Raw genomic sequence first — 27,266 nt, forward strand, 5'->3', positions numbered from 1 at the left:
TCGGGTGTGAAAAAAAGGCGCGAGAGGTAGGTACTACCTCAAACTCCCCTTTAAACGAAGAACCTCCAATAGAAATCGAGCCGGACGGACGGCCGCCTACCTCCCATTGGTTCTAAATTCTTCCGATAGTGACGCGTCACGCACTGACAGAGGCATCTATCGCGATAGCGCTAGCGGCGGGGAAGACGGGAAAAGGCGCGAAAAAAATAAACCTGAAAGTAAAAGAAGTTCCAGTTTCTGCAAAAGCTTATCTTCTCTCTATATCGCAAATTTGTTACTAGCTTTGACGCTGACTAAAAGAGCGCGCCATCTTACGCTGGAATCCACTCAATCAACTCTTTCCTCGAATCTTTTTCATTCCGGAAAAGGGTAACCAAAGTTTCCAGGACAGGGACCGAGCCATAGAAAGAAACGCCAAATTCTCACACAAATCTTTTCGGAAGAAGTTGTCCCCAAGGTTTTATTTTCCGTCGTCGCTGTAAACCAATTTCAAGCAACCAATCACGGATCGTTACGTCATCAATAAATAGAGGAGTCTCGAAGGGTCTCGCGATTCTCTTTGTAAGGGTCATGGAGTATTAATCCATTAAACCTTCCACAGCCATTTACGATACTAATGCGAGGGGTTTGGTCTTTGGACTGGTAACGAGGGCCTAACGAAAATATTAGCGAATTTGACGAATGGGGGTGGAAATGAGGGGGAAACGAAGGGGGAGGGGTATATAGTATGGCTCCCTTTTCTTTTATTTCTTGACGAGCTGAAGGGAGCGAGGTTAAAGTCTCGGAAGAGTCTCGCGGAGCGACTGAGAGAGAGACTATCCGCAGTTTTCCCCCCACCACTCGGCGCTACGCTACTATACCGGGGCAGCTCCTTAGCACATGGTCATCACTGGATTCCCGCTTGTCCGTGAGAGGGAGCGTAGCGCTACTCGTTGACGTTCAGTCGATATGGCGCGTGCCACCCCCGCCCGCTCGCGCTTCAATTTAAACCCCTCCCCATTTAGATTTCTCTCTCTCGCTCGCGCCGCTCTCTTTACTTTTTTAAATCTCCCCCTAAACTCGTGGCGCCCAAGTCTCGCGCTTTTGCTGACCCCTCCGTTGTGACCCCCTTTCGTTGGCAATTCTACCCGTTGACGCCGGTAATATTCGCTTCGTCCCAAAACATTCCATTTCCTATAGTTACAGACTGCGGAGTTATACGTTCCGTTCCCCGTCCGAAGTTCACTCCTGGAATTAATGACCGAAGCTGCGACTCGTGGACGTCAAGTCCCCCAACAAGAATCTTATTAAAGTCGACAGGTTGACGAAAAAAAAAAAAATTCGTGCGCGAGTCCTCCGGTGAGGATTGGTGTGTTTGTCCTCAGTTCCCCCTTTTTCAAAGGAAAACATTGAAAAGTCACGTGACAAACATCCCTGCCAAGATAAAATTACAATTTGCATAAAAAATCTTCCAATTGATGTTGAGTGAATTGAAAACATTGTCTACCGAATAATTAACGTTATAGTGCGACGTAGTTGGCAAAGCGTCATTCCTAAAAGGTTTTTGCACCGATTTAAAAAGATTAACACCGTGTCAAATTGGTGTGGAGCGACGCGAGCTAGTTTTGAACCGAAGAAGGACTCGCTAAAACTAAAAGCCAGCCCCGAAGCGTTTGTTTTGCTTTTCTCGAAAACAGGGGGTACACATTATGGAAGCCATTTGACTAAAAGAGAGGGGGTCAAAGACGACGTACCCGACGACGACTCAACCGTGGAGAAGTTGGTTCCCTCGGGTCTAGTGGTAGTGACGTGATAGCGGACAGAAGAGAGGAGGCAATAGACTGTATACAGTGACTGTAGTCTTCTTCAAAAACCGACGACAAGATCGCTACCCGCCCCAGTCCGCGCCTTGAGAAACGTCACTCAAGACTGAAGCTACCTAACGCTCACTCTCGCGTCCCCTTCGCGCGCTTTACCGACCAGCGACCAGCGACCGGCGCGTGTTTACCTAATCAAACTCAATCGTAAGATGATGAACGGCCGCGGTACAACTCGAGGCGCGACATTGAACGATCAACGAATCATGACGAACTTAAATTAAACCCGAGTTTCGGGTTGATTTAAATTGAAACCTAGTTGTTAGTTAATCGAAAAACAAAGACTGGCTTATCCTCCCATGGTGGCCCTCGCCCCACGCCGGACACCCACATCGATGGACCCGAGTGACCCCTCGGTGACGTCACCGAGGAGTACGGTGGCGGCAATAGCCGCGTTCCCGGGTCAAACGGCCCCGCTTTCGGCCAGGGCTAAAGACTTTTCCATCGCTTCCTTGATTTCGGGAAGGAGCAAAGTAGCTCAGCACCATCCCCATCTCAATAACCACCTTCACCTCCAGGACCTTCAACAGCACCCGCTACGTCATCTCTCGCCCGGAAGGCACTACTCCGGGGTTCCGTTCGCACTCTTACACGCCGCCGCCAGTGAAGAGAGTAATGGCTCGCAATCGGACAGAGAAAGCCCATCAGGATCGGTCACAATTGGACCATTAGGTGAGTCAATTTATCAAGCCCGCAATTGCAACCCAAAACCTTTAGAATAAGAATTTTATAAAGCAAGCCAACTGGTTAAAAATTTCCCGGAAGCACGTGTACAAATTGTAGAACCCCTACCACAGCTTGCACCTCGCAGGTTGAGGGTTATAAGGGCTCGTGTACATAAATATTTCCCTCAATAAGAAGTAAAGAAACGTTTTTGGGAACTAATTGGAAAATGTTAAAATTATAGAATTGCAGGGATGTTATTAAGCATTCTGTTGAAACTCTCGACTCCTTACTTTCAATTAACGCAGCAGCAGCAATTATATAACCACAACGCTATGGCCGTTTCCTTAAAACACACATCAAGTTTATTACTTCTTAAACACGATTTGGAAATAAGACACCGCGAGACATGGCCCAAATTATACCGAATCCCAGAGGACCACCCATAAAAAACCCCTCATGCAACACTATCCTCTTAGGACAAATAAATTTTGTAAAAATATTTGCTTGAAATAACACCAATAACGCGCTAAATACATACACCCATCCAGAGGTTCCCTTAATTCTTCCCCAGCGATGTCGCATTTCACAGTATAAAGATCTTCAATACACGAAATTTACTGTCCTTTATATGACAGTTCGGGACTAAGGACTTCACAGATTTCCGGTGATGTCGTTATGCTAGAGAAAAAATGTGTCAAATGGGTCCATAGGGACATCTCTCGCTTATAGAGTAACAGCATCATAAGGCTAGTTTCAATACAAAAATAACACTTGGTGCTATATCACTTATACTACCATATCCAAGTGTGATTACCCATCGGGTAAAGGGAAGTATTTTTAGAAGTGATATTCCCGCGTAAAAAAATAACACTATTTGCACCACGTGAACTATAGCTTGCGCGGTGATATCTACTCGAAAATTGGACTGGGAGAGATTAGTCGGGTTGTTATTTATGGTACAGCATTCTTAAGATACAAGGCAAGCAGAAATTATCTCTGATTTGTAGGGAAAAAATATACTTTTATACGAAAAAGTGTTATTTGGGAATTTAGAAATTCCCAAGATCGTTATAAATTCTCGCATCTTAAAGATTACACTTTGAACCCCCATACTATACTCCTTGAGCGGCTTGGAAGCTACCAATATAACTATAGGAAAAAGATAATAATATCAATTTTTTAAGTCGCTCGCAAGCTGCTATAATGATATGATATAACATAAATAAATATTATACGAATTTAGAGCTAAAAAATTAGTCCCAAATTTTGGTTGTGAATCGGAGGGAAAAATATCTTAAAGATTGGTGCAGATACTCTTTGAAAGGCTTGGAAACTACCAATATATAGCATAGAAAAAAGAAACAGGATAGAAAATTTTGTCGTTAACAAGCTTAACGATGCATAAGTAATTTTTTTTAAACATTATAGATTTAGAACTAAAAAAACTACTGTCCCAAATTATGGTTTTAAACCATAATTTTATATTTTAGTATAATACCTAAAACGAGTATAGAATAACCCATACAAAGAGTCACCAATCCAGTTAAAGATTATATAAATAAATTTCAAGCATAATATTTCAATCTATACGTTATATAGGTATTTGTATAGCGAATCAAAAGGGCGTTTATCATATAATCACACGGTTTGATATTAAACTTCAGAGTTATAGGCGAGGCGAGGCGAGGCATGCAGTTAAACATAAAAGTGATGACTTATCAATAATAATTTTAGGAGCGCGGACGACAGCAAATAATCATTGGTTATAGTCTCCCTCTCAAAGGCCAATTGACAAATAGAATTGCCAAGAGAGATTGGATACTTCCTTAATCCTTCTTACAATTAATAAATTATATTTCTTTTTCTCGTTTTATAAATTCTGAAATGTTTTCATTCATGAGTATAGGTACCCTTTTTAATAAATTTCACGCAGACTTGAACATGCAGGGGCTTTAGCATACATTAATTAATTAGTCATGGAGCTTTATAAGAATGAGGTGATAATCATAAAAATAGTATTTTCGAATGTGAGTTGAATATTTTAATAAAATTCGACTTGTGTTTGATCAGAGCAAAGCCTGCAGCTTCTTATCAGTATAAGACGAGCTCCCCATAGAGGTTGGTTCGCTCTACGATTAGACATAAGGCGATTTTATTACATCTTCAACGCGTTTCTGATTTTGAAATAAATTCCAGTCGTGTCTTTTCACTCTTGGTCCTATAGGCAAATGTCCAACCCCTCCAGATGTATATGGGTGTCAATATTGGCTGAACAGGCAATAGTTTTTTGGGGGCCATTTTGCTACACAGGGAACGTGTTTTCGACTTTGACGAGCGAATTAAAGCGTCGCGAGCTTTTTTATTTTAACCCAATATAAACTACCAAGTAGGGGTCAAAAAGGTCACCAGCCGTTATGCCCCGCGGAAAACGGAAGGAGAAATGTTTTGACTATAAAGAAACGAAACTCAATGAGCCCTTTTAGGAAGGAGTTTGAGCCCCAGATTTTTACCTCCGTGACGAAATTTATATGATCGTATATAGGATTATGGCCCCGGTATATATGTCTATATCGAGACCGTCGCGCCATCTACACCTCTTAAGTTGGACTCGGGATACTTTAAAGTTTAGAAAAGCGGTGGTTCAAAGGTCACGTTGAAGGGGTAGGGTTGAGGAATTATTAGGATGGCGTAGAGGAGTGTTTGAACTACAATTAGAGACCAAGAGCGTCAAAATAGGACCATAAATAAGGAAGTTATAAGGATTGGAGGATTTGAATGTTTTATAGGGAAAGATTGCTATATAAGATTTAAATTAGGTTAATTATTTATGTTTTACGGAATTAAAGTTGATCTATGCCTACTCATGGAGTGTTGCACGTAGCTTTTTGGACCTCTATGAAACTTTAAAAATTTCAAAGGATGGTTTAGTAAACGTTAAATCTAAATGTGGATTCTTTCTTATTTTTGGTTTTCCAGAAAAACTGGTTGAGAGGACAACATCACCGGGCGAACTTTTAGAGACAGTTTCGACAACAAAATGCAATTACGGCGGTTCCCTGGAGACGGGCGGGTACGGCGATATCGGTCACCGAGCCGGGGCGCCGCAACTATCTTCGGACGAAGACATGTGTTCGTCTTCTCCCATGGGGAGCTTGGACGTTCTACGGGACGATACGGAGGAAGCAGCGACGCTGCCTCCTCAAAGCGGTCCCGCACCGGCGGTCATCCGCGCTTCGCCCATCGGTCGCTTGGGGAGACCGAGCGGCGGTGGCAATCGACGCGGTCCATCGGCCGCCTCCTCCTCGGGTTCGGCGGTCAACGGCGGCGAGAACGAAGGCAAAAGTACTAGTCAAGGAGGCAAGGGATCCAAAGGGTCCTCATCCTCCGGGAAAACCGAAACCAACCCGCAAATATTGGCGCGGTGTAATTGCGAAGAACTCGCCAGGGTCGAAGGACATTTAGAAACGAAAGATCTCTGGGAAAAATTTCACGAACTGGGAACCGAAATGATAATCACCAAAACTGGACGGTAAGATTCTTGACATATTAAAAGGACATCAAACCTAAACCTCTCATACATGGTCCTTCAAAATTTACACATTCAAATAGATAGTATACTCAAAAGGGCCGGGCTATAAAAATCCCCCAACCGCTCTCTAGCTTAAACAACAGTGCAGTGTTGTCAGGCCCTCTGTGAGTCAACTTGGTCAAAAACTGATTCAAACTGAACTGATAGCCTTAAATAAATTCTCTCAGCAAAAACGTACAAATGCGCTAAACGTTCTTCGGTCAAATTCTGAAACCTTCGCTGTAAACCTTGCGACTATCCCTTAGAGGAAACAAATAAAAACAAGTAATACTTATAAAATTTCTAACTATAAAAGGGGGGTATATGTATATAGCTGGGAACATCTTTTAAAGGTCTCAAGACAATGATAAAGTGGGGAGCAAAGCAATGCTCTCCTTTCACAAGTTTACACTTTGAAGCGCATCAGCCTGTATCTACATAGAAAAGCTATACACTATACATGCTACTTTTCTTTTAAAATAAAATTAAAGGTCGCCCGGCCCTACTCCCACTCCAATCCCCTTCCGTCTTTTGGCCGGTTCCCTTGTTCTTGTCGCTAAAAGGGGCGCGAACCCTTTTAAGGGTAAGGGGGGGGGAACCCTAAGATCGTTCATCAGAGCTCGAGACATCATTTGTCTCTTTTAAACGACGTGCTGTTTACCCATTTCGCAGTTCCTACATAAGGAAGGTAGAAATGGGGGTCCTGTCCAAATAGCTCGCTCCAAAAAGACAAAAAAAGTGTTCCCTTCCCTCTGTTTTCTAAAGACGAGTGGTATATAATATAATATAATATAATACACGGTTGGTTGTTTGTAGCTATAGATCATTTTCAAGTAGCTTTTATGACGTCTATGGACTATAGTTATAGTTTAGGCTGTTCATATTGTTCATGGTTGATGTGTTTCAATCGGAGTAAATATAATACTAAAGTATATTACATTAACGTTGGCTGAATAATAAAAAATATATATATTTCGTTCCCCCTTCAATGTATTTTCTATGGCGCCTGTAAAAGTGTTCCAACTGCCGAACACCCGTGTTCAGGGAAAAGCCAACTTATAGGGGTTTCAGGGCACAAAATATTGGAATTTTTGTTTTTGGGTCTTAAGTCCAATTATTGTTAAAAGCTAACTAATTAAATGGCTTATAAATAATATAGATTCATTAAAATATTAAATACTATAACCTGGATGTATATTTGCATAATTTAAATACGAAAATTGACCAAAAATTCCTTTATTCTCCAAATTTGGAAAAACAACTATTTAAACCCATAAATTATAATATTAGTTAAATTTCTTTCATATTTATAGGGTTAGTCCCCCTATTATCGGACGCTCCTATTATCGGACACATTTTTAAAAAGTTGTTTATAAAACTGCCGGGGAAAAAAGGAACACTGTAAGTTACCTAGTTTTAAAGAGGGTGTCGAAATCTGTATGTTGCATGTAAAAACAGAGAAGGGGCGCGATGTCAGAGGAGGAAAGCGCGAACGAACCAGATATCCAATTTTTTTGATTAATTAAAACTAATTGAGGGGCCGGAAAAATTCTTCCCCCGATTTTTAAATCGTGTTTTGAGGTATATAAATAGAAGCCAACTATAAGTTATGTGTATGGCTGTAAAGCCCGAATCTTTTTCTATAAATTGCTACTTTAACAGTTAGTTCTAGGTTTCTTTACATGAAAATAAAACGCGAATTGTATCTAATGTAGAAAACCTATTATCGGACAGCTTTCAAACACGTTTTAAAGACAAATATTTAACGTAGGCTTACAATAAGAGAGGGATTGTAAATATTTAATGCTTAAAGCGGTTAGTGATGTTCAGAATGGATCCAGAAGTGTCAGAGAAGTAACAATTTTCACGGGTCTTTCATTGTTAAAAAAAATTGGTATTCCAATTGAGGAACCATTGTCCGATACAGAGATCCAAATGTCCGATAACGAAGACCCACTGTCCGATTCTGAGATCCCAGTGTCCGATAGCAAAGACCCACTGTCCGAATCTGAGATCCCAGTGTCCGATAGCGAAGACCCACTGTCCGATACTGAGATCCCAGTGTCCGGGCTACAAAGACCCACTGTCCGATACTGAGATCCCAGTGTCCGGGCTACAAAGACCCACTATCCGATTCTGAGATCCCAGTGTCCGAGTTGGATGTATAGGCGTCCGATAAATGGAACATGGGTGTCCGAATCAAGATACAAATAGCCGATAATAGGGTACGATACTTGCCGAATAAAATCCATGATTGGGACAACATTACATCGTTCTTTTGGAATTATTTCTATACCATTAGGTGCAGAAACGTTCAAAATATATATTTCATAAACTTTTCAAAGGTTTTCTGTGATTTCCTTACATTTAACCATAATTTTTTAAAATGTGTCCGATAATAGGGGGACTAACCCTATATATAAATACCCACACATTTAACTTAATCGTCTCAAAACACCGCATCAGCACCACACAATTTTAGATTAAACGACGTTTTAAGTCTTCCTACATACACATACACAGACACTTTTCTTCCTCGGGGTTTGTAAAAAAAAACTATCAAGATATAGTTAACAAGCTATCCATCATCGCCGTTTTGGCACTCTTATTCCTTGCAACGTTGTAGGTTACGTTACGTATAGCGCGCGGGAAGAGATGGGCCGGTGGTGTGCATGGTGCTGCTGGCGCGAGCGTTTTGGTGTACATCGGTGTAAGAGGATCATAACCTATAAAAGGCCCTTTTAACCAACCACTCTAGTATACTGAATGCTCGCCATAAATTGCGTCTTCATAGCGTCGAGAGATTAAAGCGCCGCGTCGTCTAATAACCTTCGGTGCACGTGGAACGCGCTCTATAATATGATTGACAAGACACACTAAATTCTCCTACACGCGCTCTAGAGGAAGCTATCTGCTAGCTAAGCGTGATCTACTCCATCCTCTTATGGGTAATGCTATCTCCATAAGTATGGGTCTTCCGTAAGAGGAATCACCAAGATGCTATAATACGCCATCTTCGTTAATGATTCCTCCTCCAAATCGGAACGAATTAGGGGCATAATCTACTTTGATTTACTTTAAATTCCTAGGTTAAATAGTCGGGTCACGAGAAGGGATGGAACAGCAATAAACATGGGTACAAAACGCATGTTTTTCCATTTCAATTTCCTTGAATCACTTTCACAATTGCCAAACGCGCAAATCTTTATTTTTCCGATTTTATTTATTTCATTAAACTTTACTTTTAAATAGATGCGAAAAAATTAACATTAGTCCCAAGGCTTAGCGAAATGAGACCAAGCGGCCATTTTACATGTTTACATTGTACGGTCTTTCTCCAAGTCCTTGTCGTCTGCTAGCTTTTTATTCTCTTTATTATTTTGGGACACTTCAGAAAGAAAACTATAACATGGGATCCGCCATTAAGATTCTGGTCCATTATATAGAAGTTTCATGGTTACAGAAATATTTCGAATCCAAGAGATGGCGCCCTAAACGTTTTATGAAGGATTCGAGATAGAATATTATCTCCCGATACTTACACAGAGTATTATATGGTTATGGCTTAAATCGTATCAAAATTTCAGATATTCTCCAAATCCCGGAGAGAAGTCAGTCTCAAAGAATTAATAAATGTACCCCGGAACGTTTTATAAGGAATCGTTTGCGAATTTAAAACAATACGGTACGTGCCCCGGGTCAAACGTGTCAATAGATTCAATTTTATTTTTATAAAATATCATGGCGCGTGCCACGGGAAGTTGATTTTCTATAAAACTCAAAAAAACGCGTGCAATGAGAGGGGCTAATCACTAGTGCAGTTAGGGCTTTTACCAAGAAAACGTGTACGGCCTTAATTCCACGAGGAATCACGCATGCAAAAACATCACGATATTAATAACAATTTTGCCACGTGATTGGTCAAGAAGGTGTTAAAACGCAAAAGGCTATAGCGTTGACATTATCGATCGCTTATTGCCTGACCAAAGAAAATCATTTAGAGAAAAGTTCCCTCTATATTTTTCCCTCCAATTCTATATAGCTTAGAAGAACCTAAAAGATTTTTTGAAATGGCGGGAATTACCACGTGCATTTTCCCGCGATATTGCACGCGCGACAACCACGTTTCGTGCATGCACCCCCAAAACGTGGGTGATAAAATACGATGCCTTATTAAAAACGCCGATCACGTGACAAAACAACAGCGTATATCTTAAGATTACCCTCATTTTTAATTAAAGTACAAAATCGCGAGACCAAATTTGGAACATGGTAAGGATTAAGGAACCATAATAAAATTATAGTCTATCTTAAAGTTTAAAAAGATCGAGTAAAATTAATTAATTTTGTAATATGAGAACACCTACACCTATAAGATCGGGAAAATCTGTAAAGAGAGCTCGAGAAGTTGATCAAAATAATCTAGAATAATATGATTTAATCCAATTAAACACAACCCGGCTGCATGGCTAGTCGTCGACTCATTAAAAACAAAGAGGTATTTAACGAGAGCTCATATAAAAGCCAAAAATCAGTTAATTTGGGTTAATACCCGAGCACACACATACACACGAGTTATTATGAATTCTCAACACGAAAAGGCGCTCTGTTTATTCCCAATAATACCCTTAAGACACGCAAAAAACTTATATATATAGGAAAGTTTTTAATCTTGATACACAGTAGATTTTCTTAAAAAAAGAACTAAATTTCTTTATAAAACTCCTTCTAAAATTAATCGCCTTTTTTCGGTAAGGCAATGAATTCGTGAAAGCGCCAGCTAGCTCTAGCGGGCACTTAAATGGCGCTCGTTTAAGCTTATAATCAAAATAAATGAATCCGATGACACGAAGCGAAAACACGTGATAAGGGAATGAGTACTTTTCCCCCCTCATTACTTCAGCTTTTAATGATGAAACTGGGTGGGCGCGCGGTAAATACTTAGTATACTACTTCCGGCAGTGGCCCTGGTTAGGCTTAAGTTCTTAACCCCCACTACTACCCTTTTTGGTGAACTAATTTTCTAGAACTCCTTTATTGAATTATTTCCGCGCCTCATAATGTTACTCGCCCTTCGTCGAATACGGTATGGTATTCCGCGTAACGCTTTTTGGTGAAGGTAATAATAATAATAATGATGGCTTCTAGGCCTTGCTAGTTTGTGCCTTGATGACTCGCTCCAATTACCTAAGCCTTGGATAGACGATACTTAGCGTTTCAACCGAAGATAAGAGATAATTGTTTTCATAAATTGCTATTTTAGGCCATAGTTCTAATGATTGTGTGGAAGGTTTTTGGGTTTAATGGTTAAACGTATCAAAGGGTAGTGTGAAACCATATACCTTCGACTTATGCAAGTTAATATAAGGTTATGTTTAAAATTAATATGGTTTCACATGTACTTTGAAATCAGGAAAAGGTACACTCGCTAAAGTATCTCTAGCTATAAAAGTGTATATAAGAGATATCACTTTAAACTGCTGCATGCAGTCATACTCGTTTCTAAAATAGTCTATATACATTGTTAATTAGGGACTAATTTCAGTTTTAAATTTAATTAGGAAAGCTTAGAGTTGGGTCGTTTAAATTATAAAGGGTAATTTTCAAATTTTCGTGTACACCCGCGGCCAACACAGATAAGCGAACTTTTAGGGGGAAGAATGCGGAGGAGAAATTATTATACAAACTGAAATGAATTCTACCCCAATTAGAGAGAGGTATCTCCTGTAAATTACTAGGTAGATCATTAATATTTAAAACTCTTAAAATATATATATATATAAGACGCGCAAAGCGTATTGCTTATATTTACACTCCGATAAGAGCTATGGAATTAAGCCCATAACGGTGCACAAGATGTGCATACAGCGTGTCTCTGATAAGTCTGCCACAAATTAAAGGACCAGTTCTATGGGTCAAACTTAGTGGAAAGTGCCAAGGAACATATAGGGTGTGCAACAGTTACGAAGATATTTGCTCTCAAACATCGATTGACCTCTAAAACATGTAAAAAATAGCCATATCTCCGCTATAGACCCCATGCATGCTGTCCTTCGACACTTTGCACTCTGCAGTTTTAAATTCATTTCAGACTTACCAAAAACACCCTGTACATATTCACTTCGTACCAAAATATTCTAAACTGCATAAGCCCAATTAATATTTATATATTTGGCGCAAATTAATTAATATAACGCCACAATCTGACGTATATAGTAAATCAATATGAAAAATGAATCCAAATTCAATTCCGCCAAATTTGAAGAGGGGTCAATATAGCTTATAGCGCTTCCCCTAGCTCGTTCTCTCGATTTCTCTACGAAAAATAAAGAAATGTGTAAATAGAATTTCCATCCTAAAACAAAAGAATATCTCAATCGTCTCTCTCTTCAAACAACTATATATAACTTCCAATAAATTGTTCCCACAATTCAATTATGTATATGGCTATCGCTGCGGCTAAAGTTTGATAAGAGCAAATAAAACTATATACGTATGAAATTCAAAATGAACTACATATCTGTAGTGTAAACTTGGGACCGCGGCGCATTACCCAAATGAAAACAGTTTTTTTTATAAATATCTATCAATATATACCCTTTTAATACGATTAAACTTACTTTCTTAGAAAGCACCTCGTTTAACGTAACACAGAGCGCGAAGAAAAATGAAGTGTGCATTAGTGTAATCACCAAATAATATCATAGGCAATTCTTATCGATATCATATTTGACTTCCTAAACCATAAGTTTATAAGGTATGTTCATAATAAGTTTGTCATTGGTAACTTAGAAACTGGAGCTTGTCATGAAGTGAGTGAGGTAGGTCATAGATTCGAGGTAAAGCGACGCCTGGTGAGGTGCTGTCAAAGTTGGGCTTAGTACAGACTAAATAGGACCTAGATGGAAGTCCTGCAAAATTAACCACCGAGTGTAGGACTTCAATTCTCGCTTGTTGTCCTCGAACTGTAAGTCATACTTATGGAAATCAAATCTTATAAACTTATGGCACAGGGGAAAAGAAATATCAGGCTATTTAAATGGAGAGAATATACCTGAACCTTAAGCCTTGGCTGGAAAAACGAACTCTATCCTATATTGTATATTATCTTATCATGGCTGGGATAAAGATTACGTGTTTTCCTTTACTTTTCTTACAAGAAAGGCGCTATCAAGAGCCTTAGGTGAGCATGCACTGCATTGGGATGAGGGTTACGAGTATTATACCGAGTACACATACACACACACATGACATGAACATTAATTTTTTTTATCGCGGGTTCAACTTGAGGGGGAAAACCTTCATTCAAAAGGGGCTAAAGTTTGTTTCATTGCGAGTTACTACTGTGTCTCAAAGGCCTAAAGGGTATAGAAATCCGCTTACGTAGTTTTATAGCTACGGTTTTGGTTTAAAATCAGGGTGAAAACCATACGTATACATTTCCATTCTATTATAACTTTACTAGATTGAAAACAGATCACTTTGGAATATGCGTGTGTAGGTGGATAGAGACAGTTCAGTGTGAAAGAGAGAATGCATTGAAAGGCGGGGTTGTAGAGATAGCGCGTTATGATACCTATCTTTCACTCTATTACGTCTTAGTCAATGAACGCGGTACATTTATTTTCCAATATATTTTTTTTTATTATCTATTCCATTCAAAGATAAGTCAATTTTTTTAAAATTGTAACGATTTTTTTTTTCAAAAAATATTGGGAATGTTAAAGGCAAATAGGTTTATCTACATTCTAAATTTTTAAAATTTAAAACTGAGAGAAAATATTTATATACCAAACTTACTACAATTTAGCTCCAAAAAATTCCCTTATCAAATCAGTAATCTTCCTGAAGACTAACTTCCCAAATGTTTCTAACCATTCATTGGTTGATCCCGAGAGATGAAAAATAGATCAATCCAATGTATAAACGAATTACTCTTTCCCTTCTATCTAGTTTTTGATACCGCAATTGGAAATGATACTGAAGGTAATGATACCGCGGATTTATACACCATACTTGGGGTGCAAGAGTCAAAATTGAAAAAAAAAAAAAAAAATCCAAGGTGGTTTTTTAGAAAATAAATGATTGTAGATTTTAAATTGGATTATCTGTTAGAATTCCTCAGGGGCAATGTGTTTTTCCGCGATTATGGTGAGTTAGATATATTGAAAATTTACGTAACCACTACGTATCAAGTAGATTTCTTTAAAAGTAAGGTTAATACTAGACGAAACAGTGTATAAAATATTGAATATTGCAACTATATAAAAGCATCTATCTATGGCATCAATATTATAAAAATATAAGAAAGTATATGAAAGAAATCCGTAAGGGTACTAGCGATCCAATCGTGGTCTGCTTCAAAAATAGGCCTAACTTAATTGCTGATACCTTCGTTAGTATCGCAGATAAACTTAGTTCCAATTTATAATATTCATTACTTAATACGCTCATTAAAATAAAAAAAAATTAAAAAATACAAATTTCCACAGGGTTCATACAACTTTTGGAAAACAAATGTCCCTGAGTTTCCAGGCTTTTCCCCATATACTTCCCTGAGTTTTCCAGATTTTTCCCGTATATGGAGTATCCTATGTAGCAAATGTTAACGAAAGAGGTAGGGGGCAAATAGGACTATTACATAATCAAAGGATATCCCCGTATCTCTAATATAACCAGAGTTCCGAGCCTCCAAAATTTAGTGTAATGTTAATCCTATGGAGGGTATGTTTATGAAACATTTTGCTCAATTACTCGGCCCCTGTTTGACGCAAATTTCCCTGATTTCTCTGAATTTTATTAAAAATTCCAAATTTCCCTGATTTCTCTGAATTTTATTAAAAATTCCAAATTTCCCTGATTTCTCTGATTTTTATTAAAAATTTCAAATTTCCCTGATTTCTCTGATTTTTATTAAAAATTTCAAATTTCCCTGATTTCTCTGAATTTTATTAAAAATTTCAAATTTCCCTGATTTCTCTGAATTTTATTAAAAATTCCAAATTTCCCTGATTTCTCTGAATTTTATTAAAAATTCCAAATTTCCCTGATTTCTCTGAATTTTATTAAAAATTCCAAATTTCCCTGATTTCTCTGAATTTTATTAAAAATTCCAAATTTCCCTGATTTCTCTGAATTTTATTAAAAATTCCAAATTTCCCTGATTTCTCTGAATTTTATTAAAAATTCCAAATTTCCCTGATTTCTCTGAATTTTATTAAAAATTCCAAATTTCCCTGATTTCTCTGAATTTTATTAAAAATTCCAAATTTCCCTGATTTCTCTGAATTTTATTAAAAATTCCAAATTTCCCTGAGGTCTTTGTCAACTATTTATTTCCCTGAGGTCTTTGTCAACTATTTATTTCCCTGAGGTCTTTGTCAACTATTTATTTCCCTGAGGTCTTTGTCAACTATTTATTTCCCTGAGGTCTTTGTCAACTATTTATTTCCCTGAGGTCTTTGTCAACTATTTATTTCCCTGAGGTCTTTGTCAACTATTTATTTCCCTGAGGTCTTTGTCAACTATTTATTTCCCTGAGGTCTTTGTCAACTATTTATTTCCCTGATTTCTCCAGGTTTTCCCTGTTTTCCAGGTTTGTATGAACCCTGTTTCTAATTGAGTAAAAATTAAAGTATTGAGAACAATTAGAACAACTTAAGAAAGAAATAAAGAAAGAAAACTATACAAATTTCCAATATAAGTTTCATTATTCGTTAAAAAGGTAGTTGTTGCAGGTAACATTATACAATATAAACGTAATCACTTAAGTTAATCAACGCTAGAATATATATATATATTAATATAGGTGCAATATATTTTTACTATAGCGTGACTTTATAGGGTGGTAAAGCGTCTGTTCGTGCTCTCGGGACAAAAAAGGCTTATAGCAATTCGCTCGCCCCCGTGCGAGCAATTTCACCCTAGAAAAACGTGCTGAGTTGTTGCCCGGCAATGTTTTAATGAGTTTTTATATTCGCGGCTAGCGATAGACCCCGTATAAAGGAATAGTAAACTATAGGCGAGACACGGAGAATTAACCTTAAAGATACGAGAAAATACGTATGAATTCACCATCCCTTTAGAGAGAGAAGGATAATGGGGGGGGGGGGTAGGAGAAACGGTAGAGAGAGACTTCTTTAATAATTAAAACCAAAAAATCTCCCTGTTATAAAAATTGGGAATATAAAAAGGTTGGTTGGACTTAGTTGGTCTAAAAGGCCCTAAAAATCATTATGAATTTTTCAGGGCTCATTTTTACGGTTATATATATATGGTTGCTTAGATACCTTCCTCCGTACCCTAACCACTCACTCAGTACACGGGCGTATACAGTATAAAGTGCGAAATTGTGAAAACTATACACCTTTTTATACCTGCAGATTACCTAATACTAATACTTTTCGCTACTAGCTTTTATCAGAGAGAATTTTACGCTACGCGATTTATTATAAAATATGCTTCTTTTTTTTGGTTTTTCGTATCCCATCAAAGTCAATATAGATCAAGTATAGAAGAAGCACCCCATTAGCTTACTGAAATTTTCAAAAGCCGGGGGGTTATAAATAAAATACGGTCAACCACGTAACGTTGTTTTCCAAAGACGAAACATTGATTGGTATTTTTACAAAAAAAGACGTAAATTAAATTAAGATAAGGTTTGAAACATTAATACGGATCAAATTTGATACATGCATGAATTCAGGACTGGTAACTTTAAAGCCCCATCTAGCGTCTTTGCATCCACATATCCCCTATCAATGTCCCTTCTTAACCAGGGCCGGAAATAAGCATGGGACTCTGGGCATTGTCCAAAAATTTTAATAATGCTCCATAATTTTTTTAAAACCTACCGGGGTCACTGGACATTTCGACCAATAAATTTTCCGAAGCTCTGATAGGTTGACTATGAAGATGTGACACTATTTTTGCACACTCAGATGGACTATGTCCTATAAATTTTTCAGTCAAACGGGGGGTCACTGGACATGCACTATAAATGTTTTTTTTTTTCCTTATTTCCTGCCCTGGTCTTAACCCTATATCAAGAGCAGACGACGCTACTGTGCTGCCCCCTTGGAAAAATATCCTGAAAAAAAAAAAAAAAAAAAAAAGATCAAAGCCCATGCAGTTTCCGTGAAATTTGTGAAAACGCGAGTCTTCAGAGTCATGTTTTCCGCACAAGTTGTTCTCGGCTTCTCTACTCTGTCTCTATTAACTCTGCTTAAACCATTCGGAATGAGAATTTTTTTAATCTAATTAGTGGTGGTGGTGCTTTTATCAAGGGCCTTTGTTATACACCTCACTTTTCTAATCGAAAGAACTAAATTCGCACGAGCGCGGGAAAAGGAGAGAAAATTTACAACTCGTAATCTTGTTAACGCTTATAGTTTCAGTTAAAAGACGAGCTCGCAAACCACGGTAAAACCTACGGCGGGTTAATAAACAATATGAAAAACCCAGTAAGAAGAAAATAGTCCTTCCTAATTAATATGGAAACGGAGTATACGCTTTTTTCCAATAAGGAGAAGTTTCTCAACTGCGAAAGCGTTAAATTTTCATCTTTTTCTTTTTTTTTTACACTTAACAACCCTTTATCTACGGACGGTATAGGGCTATAAAAGAGTTGAAACATTCCTTGTTGCGTGTGTCTAGTTTAAACTTTTAAATTTATTACAAGTTATAGGGTATGTTTGGTCTATAATCAAATTTATATTTGAATTAAACGCGCCCAAACGTTACAAAGTGGCTCAAATTTAAATTCTCGTATATACACCAATAAACAAATTAAAAAAATGTCTATATGGGAATTCTGGGTCAAAGTTCAAGGCTTCCTATATGCACCAGGAAAACTTCGCTAAGCCTAAAATATGCCTAAACAAAAATGAATTTTAATAAAATTTATAGTCTGATGCAGAACAATAAACAAATTTATAAAATAATCAGTACGAATTCTGCGTCAAAGTTCAAGGCTTCCTATATGCACCAGGGAAACTTCGCTAAGCCTAAAATAGACCTACTCAAAAGTTACGAAGTATTTGTCTCAAATAATACCCACCAATAAAAAAGATTTATAAAAACAGTAGGAATTATGGGTCAAAGTTCAACGCTTTCTATATATCACGAGGGAAAATTCATTAAGCCTAAAATAGACCTACGCAAAAGTTACTAAGTATTTGTCACAAATTTATACTCTAATACCCACCAATAAACAAATTTATTAAAACAGCAGGAATTACGGGTCAAAGTTCAACGCTTCCTATATATCACGAGAGAAACTTCACTAAGCTTAAAATAGACCTACGCAAAAGTTAACAAAGTATTTGTCACAAATTTATACTCTAATACCCACCAATAAACAAATTTATAAAAACAGGCGGAATTCTGGGTCAAAGTTCAACGCTTCCTATCACCAATTAATCTTTCCTAAGCCTAAAATAGGTCTAAGCAATCTATATTTTCCTTTCTAAATAGGCCTACTAAACTGACTAGCGCAATTATACTGGCAAAATAATCGAGAATAGGAAAATCCTTGACCATTTCAGCAACTAAAACACAAGCAATATATACCTAGCGTACATAAAACAACACGAAAGGTATAGATACGCAATTCATCGCGTTAATTGCTATGGAAAGGTGGAATGTTTTGTCGAAAGGTCGAGGTATAATATTAAAGGATCTATATAGTTCATGGGGGTCCCCATTTAATTGCCCAGAACCGAAAACATAGGCGCCAGGCTCGACTATTACGAAAATTTATGAATAATTAATTAGGGAACATGTTCACCCCAAGATTTCTCATCGGGATATAGACGCGGAGAGAGGGGGAGGGTACAAAAACACAGTCTACGTTTCGAATGAAACCGTGAAAAGCGCACGAGAAATTAGAAATGACCAACGAGCAACAAGGACTAAACGATCGTTGCCAGGGAATTCATTAAGTTCGGAAATAAAGAGATTGTATAATGCTATAACTTCCGTAATTTTCAACAGATTTCAATGAAATTTTGTATAAGGGTACATTATATTTCGTAAAAGAGATATATAAATTTTATTTTGAGTATACGCCTTGATCTTGGAAAATTTCTTCTAAAAATAGTATTAAAACATCTTTTTTTGGTGCAATATTTATTAATTTATAATTATTGAAGTCATGAGTTGGCTCCATTACAGAACCCACGAAGAAAACATTATTTGACAACCCCGAGTGGATTTGAACCACCGATCGCGTTAAAATGGGTCACAATACCAATATTCTAACCATGCTTTAACAATGTGAGCTACTGAAGCCCATTACTAAATGGTTACACTAACGTAATTATTGCATATGTGTACATTACAAACTAATTTAAATACGCTTAATTACACCAAATCAAAACTAGAATGTTTCACATTCACTGACTGACCAATTTTTTGCAATATTAATTAATTTATAAATATTCAAGTCAACAGTTGGCTTCATTAGCAGTTTATCTACAGAACCCGGCCTGATGCAAAAATTACTTAACACCGCAGAGTGGGTTCGAACCAGACACCTTATGTTGGGTCACATGTATCACCATCCAAACGCTCTAACCAACTGAGCTACTGAAGCCCATACATTAATAATCCGCAACAGTAACATAATTATTTGCTAATAATTTTCATAGTACTACATATAACCATCCCTTTAAAAACCTATATTATTAAATTCTTAATCGTGTTGATAGGGGTCTGATCCCATTCTGTTTACGCGTTAGAGACCTTTTTCTAACCCCTGACGATTATTACTCTGCCCCTTGCAGTTCAAATACACACACATACTACTCCATAAAGGAAATCTAGTTACTGTTTTTGTAAGTACCTCTTGATTATTCCAAGTATATATATTTATATATGGCGCGAGCGAGTTTAGCAGGCTCACGTGCGAATTCCCGCCTTTTCTTTTCTCGTTATATCTATAAAGGTATGAGATTATTGTCGTTTCGCGTGCCACGTGTGTGTGTGTGTGTGTGTGAGAAATACCTTGGCCCAATCCCCCCCATACCTTTGTAATTCCCGCTCGATTTCAAATGAGTGTAGTGAAAAATAGACTTACATAGTTAATAAGGGAGCACTTTTCTTTTGTTTATACCTTAAGGCCTATATAAATTCAACGCCCTGTAATTTTGATGAAATTTTTGATTGTTTCTTGGAAAGTATACAGGGTGTTTATGATAAGTCTGGCAAAATTAAGGGGGGGATGTTGTATGGGATGATTTTGAGTTGTCATTTTAACGTCCGGGTCAATATTTTCCAGTTATGATTTGAGTGTTTTAGGGATGACCCCTTAGTTAAATTAGCAATCATTGTCTTATCAATTTCTTAAGTAAATTTAAGTAATCACCTGTAAAATACTCAATACAATCCTTAACTTGAAAACAGTGGCCCGGACGGAAAAATGGCGATAGAAGTTTCATTTTTGACTCAAAATCTCCCAAAGAACATATCGCTTATCAGAAACACCCTGTATATTATACCTTTTAGCGAGTACTAATTTTTGCCTAAATTTCGCGCGTGCATGAACACATTTAAGGCGATATAAAACAAAACAAATAAACTTTAATAAATATTACTTTCTTTTAAGTAAGTTTTAATTGCATTTAAGAGTTTTCAGTTCCGCGTGTGAAAAGTTTACAGTTTCGGTCAGATTTAGTTAATTTATAAACTAAAAGGTTTCTATGGATACTGCAGCTTGTTTGAAAACAATCTTTTCAAACGAAACGTTTTAAAATTTGTTTATTGCCATTTAAAATGACTAATGGCATAAGTTCAAAGATATGTTTCTTCCATAAGTTTGTCACTGGTAACTTAGAAACTGGAGCTTGTCATGAAGTGAGGGAGATAGGTCATAGATTCGAGGTAAAGCGACGCCTGGTGAGGCGCTGTCAAATTTGGGCTTAGTACCGACTAAATAGGACCTAGATGGACTGCAAAATTAACCACCGAGTGTAGCCAATCAATTCTCGCTTGTTGTTCTCGAACAGCCTCTAATTAAGTCTCTAGCATTACGAAGCATATAGGAACTTATGCAAAATATCTTATAAACTTATGCTAATGGTGATTAGAAAAGCCCTTTACGACAACAATCAACCAATAAGAGAGTCAGATAAAGTATAAGCAGACGAAATTACGAAGCTATAAATTTGATTACAATGAAGCTCTGTACGATTAGAAGGTCATTTCAAACAAACCATTCTTTAAATTCAAGTAATTATAGTATGCCTTAATTGGTTTGCCCCTAGACATCATCTTAAAAAATCTTACACATAAATTACTTCAATTTAAACAAGATCAATTCTTCAATAATGGCTCAATTAAATCTACACTGATTCTTCCAATCTTAATTAACGACAATATAACTCAGGCCATAAAAAGATTCCCCCCCCCCCCTTTGCATAAAAAATAACCATACTTGTTTTTATATTGAAATCGGTGCGTTCACGGTTGATCACCTGACCGTATCGTAGTCATATATATCTCCCTTTTGGGGGGGCAACCAAAACTAAATTAATAGCCAGTACATTTTTTAATATACAAGCTTTAAGGGGACCCATTTTATGGTCCGCGAACCTTTGTCTTATCTTTATAAAAAAAAAAACACAAACGCTTCCCCTAACCGCCCTTCTCATCTGATTAATTTCAAAACGAGGACCCACGCATTTACGATAGACTATTTCTATGAAAAACCTCGAGATATTTCGTCCCCGGCTTCGGTAAGGCTTTAATTAAAAAATAAAGAAGCCTAAAATAAAACGTCTTCACGTTATAATAGACTATTTCGATGGAAAACATCGATACGTTTCATCCCCCGCCTTTAGTAAGCCTTGAATTTCTCAAACTCTGAACTAAAACTGCAGCTCCACGTGCTCCGCTGCTCGTGATAAAGGGCTATTTTAAAACAGTAAAATCATGAGCATTTTTTTATGAAATTTAATATTAAAGAAAGGCAGGAATGAAATGGCAGGGATGTTTCACGGAAATAATCTAACAAAACAAAAGAGGGCGCGCGGGAAAATGGCGGGAAATCCCCTGATTTATGTCTACTGCTAGCGGAAGAGGGCTGTACATAACCCCCTCCCTTAAAAAGATTTTTATTTACGGGCGCGAACAACGCCAACTATAAAATTAACAGATAATTTCAACCTTTCCTAGAATACTTAATGAAGTTACGGTAATAAAACATACTTCATCCACTATAGGGTGCCAAAAAGAAACCGCATGCAGAGTCCCATGATTGCATGATCCCATGCGACCAATTGAAATTAAAAACAAATTCATCCATTGATTTATTGCTTCCGACAAGTTATAACAATGCACATAGCCAAGTAATAAAAAAAAAAAAAAATACTAAAATTGTTATTTTATTTTAAAACAAAAAGTAGAGATTCCAATCTGCGAATTATTTCCTCGTATGCTTATGGAAAATTTATCCGTTCTGAAGTAAATCCGTTGAAGTGAAATTTTAAAAAAAATATACATTTTTAATCTTACAACCAAGAAGTGATATCTAGTTTATTAGGGAGAAGGTATGAGTTCGCCACATTTCCAGCTTTAACTCCAGTCCAAACGTAGCCTGTCCGGAGTTAATCCCTGCCTCTAAATTCCAACCAGCATCGCATTGGTTCTTGAAAACCCCTCACGTCAGCGCGACGCGAATGACGAAAATCACGTATTTTCCGACTGAGGAGAGGCAATGAAATAGCCCGGCTTCCTTTTACGTCGCCCCCCTTGTATTTTGAAAGGGGGACTGGGACTATGGCCCGCGAATTAATACTTAGGCATCTTATACCTTCTCCCTAATAAACTAGATATCACTTCTTGTTTCACCCAATAGAATAAGGTAAGCTATTTCAACCAGGTAGGCATCAAATAGATTATTTCGTTCCCCTCAATACATATTTTTCCCCCCAAATATGATCGCGGTGCCTCTTTTGAAGTTTCCTCAACGCATCGACCTTTGACCCTGGCAACGCTGTATCATTTCTCGATTGGCGTTCGTTTTAAGACTGCAGCCACGGTGGTCAAACGCGTGATATAATAGCGTGACGAGAAACGCAGAAGGGGGAGGGAAAGTGGTAGGGGAGGGCCAAGAAAAATTAAAATATCTTAGAAGAAAGAATTGAACATCGAATTCATTAGCGATTTCAAACACGTAACGACCTCACGGATAAAGAAAAAATCATAAAAATAAAAAATCATAAAATAGTATTAAAATATTTTTTTGGGTTATACATGCATTTGGGCCCATGATAATATTCATTAATTTTGTATTAATTACCTTTTACAGAGAGAGTGACCCAAAATGGGAAGGTGGTAGTGGTGGGGGAAATCAATTTTGAGTCGAAAATGTAACTTTTATGACATTTTAGTCTACAAGTTATGATGAAGTGTGTTTTAGTGATGACCCCTCAATTAAATGTGAAATAATTATCATTCCGTTTCTTAATTAAATTATAAAACGGTCATACGTAAAACACCCCAATGTTCATAACTCGTTTTTGGGTGTCCCTTAGGTCAAAAGGTCATATCATGGAAGATTTTGATTCAAAATCGTCCAAAGAACAAAACAAACTTTAATCCTACCACCTTCTCCTTAAGAAACACCTGGTACAAGAACAATTTTATTTTTCAATTACAGTCGAATGTTCCCAACTCTACGAATCTCATTTTCCGGTGCGGACCTTGGTAGCCGTTACTCTGTCCTTCTGGACATTGTCCCGGTGGACAACAAGAGATACCGGTACGCGTATCACCGGTCATCGTGGTTAGTAGCCGGTAAAGCCGATCCTCCATCACCCGGACGTTTATACATGCACCCCGATTCACCCTTCACGGGAGAACAGCTACGAAAACAAGTGGTCTCCTTCGAAAAGGTCAAATTGACCAACAACGAGATGGACAAGCAAGGCCACGTACGTAATGTAAATATAGAAAACACGCTAAACTCCCAATATTGACAAACTGTTGTGTGTGGTTATATTATTATCATTTTCTTTTTTGACCTATCTATAATAAGCGTGGGTGGCTTTTCATTTAATTTGAAACACAATTAATTTAAAAAATATCAATTTAACTGATACGTTTTCAAATTAAATTATAGATTGTCTTAAATTCGATGCACAAATATCAACCGAGAATTCACATCGTTCGCTTAAGGCCAGACGCTTCCCCAACCGCTCCAATACATGATTTGGAACAAGAACATTTTAGAACATACATATTTCCCGAAACGGTGTTCACGGCGGTAACGGCCTATCAAAATCAGTTGGTAAGTATTAAACTTCCCAAATTTTACACAACGTGTTCAAGGAAAAAAAAATTAAACGAAAATTTCAATCATTTTCTTGACAGATTACGAAACTAAAGATAGACAGCAACCCATTCGCGAAAGGATTTCGAGACTCATCCAGGTTATCAGATCTCGAGAGGTAAGCTAGACTTCCGAAGAGGGGAATCACTATAAGCCATCAATGCTAAAACCATCAATTTGACTTATGAACCGATACCATTAAAATATAAATAAAACTTCCAAATGAGCTTCAGTGATTCCACCGTTCGAAAATCTATCCAACCACTTACAAACAAAATTCCGATTAAAAAGTAATTTAAATCTAATTTGTATTTAACCACCATCTTGCAGTATATACGATCCTTGTCGAGATTCTGTGGAGTCCCTACTAAGAGAGCACGCATTTAGGCATTCGCCTTTTAGAGCGTTCGGTGATTTACCTACGGCAGCTGAGCATCACGCCTTGGCAGCGGCGGCCGGTAAGTTCGAACTCAATTAAATACTTGGACATACTGCTTTAAACTTAAATTCTAGGACATATTTAACAGAACGAAAGAGACATTAACCCTAACTATTAATTTCAAACAGCTTTAGGTCGAATGCCAACTAGTAGCGAATTATTAATGATGGCAAGTGGAAGCCCGATGGGTTCACCGTGGAAGATACCCTCGATGCCCTTCAGTATGGCCGAATTGTCTTCCCTGGTCGCGGCGGGAAGTCCGCAAACGGCGGCAACCTTCGCTAGTCTCTACTTTGGCTTCCCGCGTTCGTTTATGCCACCCGTTTCCGGTTTTGTCAATTCGGGGATGCACCTACCAACCCAACACTTGACTCAAACCAGTACAACCCTAACTAACATGAACGCCTGTCTAGGAGGTTCTCATTCGCCCGTTGGCAATTCCGCGAGTCCTAACGGTCCACCTTCCGGTACGTTTATACCGCTTAATTTCTATAACCTAAATTGAACCCTGGTTAATTGTTATTAAAGGAATGGGACCATCTTCGAGCCCCGTAAGTGGTACAATGAGCAACAGCCCCAGTCCGGCTGGTTCAATGGGTTCAAACAGCGGCGGAACACCAGGCGTTCCTAATCGCCCCGTAGCTACCATGCCTTTCACCCCCATGTCCGCGGGCTCAAGCGGACAAATGTCCAGCCCCGCCAGTTTGTACAACTCCCGTTTCCAACTGACCTCGGCCACAACCGGACTGTACCCCGGCGGCGGGGTCAAATTTCACCCTTACTTACACCCGAGAATCTTGCAACAAGCTTCAACCTCTAAAGACTCGCCGGATAATACGTGCGAAAGTGGTTCAAATAGCAACTTACAACCCCATGGCTAAATTATTCATAAATATTTTCGTTTTTTTTTAGTTACAAAAAACTAACTAAATTGGTGCTTTCGCGAAAATTAATTTTATTATAGTGACAAAAATGCGGTTGGTTCCTCACAAACTTTAGGAATAAAAGAAAAATATGTTCACAACTTGTCCCCTCAATTCTCCATTCCCCAAAAAAACATTAATTAAGCCTAATTCCACAAATAGAACTAAGTAGAAGTTTCACTTATAGCGACGTCACTGTTCAAAGAAACGGCGGCTAATTGGCGTGTCACAAGTTCAAAAAAACCTAAACTATACCCTAAGCTTTAAGCGCCAAAACTAATTTAAGTTTTATGTAAATTAAAAAAAAATTGTAGTTATTTAAAATAGCAAAAGGTTCGAGTTATATTTCAAGTATGACATTTTCTTACTCATAAATTATTAATTTCCACGAGATTTAATATTTATTTTAATAGTGATTAGGCTTAGCGATGCTTTAACGAAAAGGTAACTAGAATTATTCGATTGCTAAAGCGATTTTAATGTCTAGGAAAAGTGTATCAATTAATTTTTTAGGAATAGAAAATGTCATACTTAAAAAAAACGACTAACTTTTGATAAATAATAAAAAAATACAGATGGTAAACGTAAAAAGAAGAAAAAATACTCGTTTAAAAATATATTAAATTCTACTTAATTAAAATTAAAAAAAAAATACGATAATTAATAGATTTATACTAGAGATTTTTAAATAAAAGCTAAAAAAATGGATAAATAAATAATTAAAATAAAATAAAACCCCAAACTATCTCGAAAAGTTAATGCTTTGGACATAAAAATTATAATTTTTAAGTTTAAAAAATAAATGAAAAAAATGAAAGATAAAAATTTTTCAAAAGAAATTTTTGAAAAATTTTCTAAATTATAAAAAAATTAAATAATTAATAAAACAGATTATTTAAAGAGAAAAAACAAAACAACCCTTATTAAAACATGTAAATATATATATTGCTTTAAAAGACGTTTCGGTAAACACATTCGGGAAACAAAAAAAAAATAAATAAAATTTGGTTCCGTGTATTTAATTATTAATTATATAAAGTTAATGAAAACAATTTTGTCTTAGTTAATAATTAAAAAATAATATTGGATTGTTTTTGTAGATAGTATAAGAAGCGACTTCCCCCTCCCTATATTAGCGTAACATTAATTTAAATTAATGTTAATTAAAAGGGCACTAATTTGTATATTCAAAGTAGATCAGCTATAAGGTAAAAAGTTTCATAAAATGTTGATTAAAATGATTCTGTTAAATTAAACTAAAAAAATGTCGCCAAATAATTCTTTCTCTATTCTCATTGAACACACGTGTTCTTCAAATTATCATTACTAAATTAACTCTACCTTACATTAATTATTTAAAAAAAAAACCTATAAAATTAATGCTTTACAAGAGAACCATAACGGGGATCAAACGATATAAGATTCACTTTGCAACTAAGTTTGGGGAAAAATATTTTCATAAAATTGGCGCGTACAGTTTTCG

The 27,266-nt window shown here is 37.1% G+C and overlaps 1 protein-coding gene across 4 annotated transcripts; it reads left to right on the plus strand.

The window, feature by feature from the left end:
* The first annotated feature begins 193 nt into the window (after nt 1-193).
* On the plus strand, nt 194-27,048 carry LOC149690612 (uncharacterized). 4 transcript variants are annotated; one of them, XM_089870162.1, is made up of 9 exons: nt 194-561; nt 1,180-2,528; nt 5,499-6,051; nt 23,750-24,032; nt 24,212-24,379; nt 24,463-24,539; nt 24,752-24,879; nt 24,989-25,327; nt 25,389-27,048. In XM_089870162.1, the coding sequence occupies exons 2-9, from the start codon at nt 2,156-2,158 to the stop codon at nt 25,739-25,741; spliced, it is 2,274 nt and encodes a 757-aa protein (XP_089726288.1). In that variant the 5' UTR covers nt 194-561; nt 1,180-2,155; the 3' UTR covers nt 25,742-27,048. The 4 variants fall into 4 exon arrangements, with proteins under 4 accessions (XP_089726288.1, XP_089726287.1, XP_089726290.1 ...); XM_089870161.1 differs by lacking the exon at nt 194-561 and having other exon boundaries at nt 764-2,528; XM_089870164.1 differs by lacking the exon at nt 194-561 and having other exon boundaries at nt 764-2,528; nt 24,463-24,521.
* Nucleotides 27,049-27,266: the final 218 nt, after the last annotated feature.

The sequence above is a fragment of the Phalangium opilio genome, unplaced genomic scaffold, assembly GCF_054372755.1.
Source record: "Phalangium opilio isolate 3A_F unplaced genomic scaffold, DU_Popi_V2 ptg000031l_1, whole genome shotgun sequence".
Taxonomy (NCBI): Eukaryota; Metazoa; Arthropoda; class Arachnida; order Opiliones; family Phalangiidae; genus Phalangium; species Phalangium opilio.

What these genes read in the sequence shown, in the direction of transcription:
- LOC149690612 (XM_089870162.1), top strand. Translation starts at nt 2,156, where the DNA reads ATGGTGGCCCTCGCCCCACGCCGGACACCCACATCGATGGACCCGAGT. An exon ending in CGGCCTATCAAAATCAGTTG is followed by an intron (nt 24,380 to 24,462) that starts GTAAGTATTAAA and finishes TTTTCTTGACAG; the next exon opens with ATTACGAAACTAAAGATAGA. An exon ending in AGGTTATCAGATCTCGAGAG is followed by an intron (nt 24,540 to 24,751) that starts GTAAGCTAGACT and finishes ACCATCTTGCAG; the next exon opens with TATATACGATCCTTGTCGAG.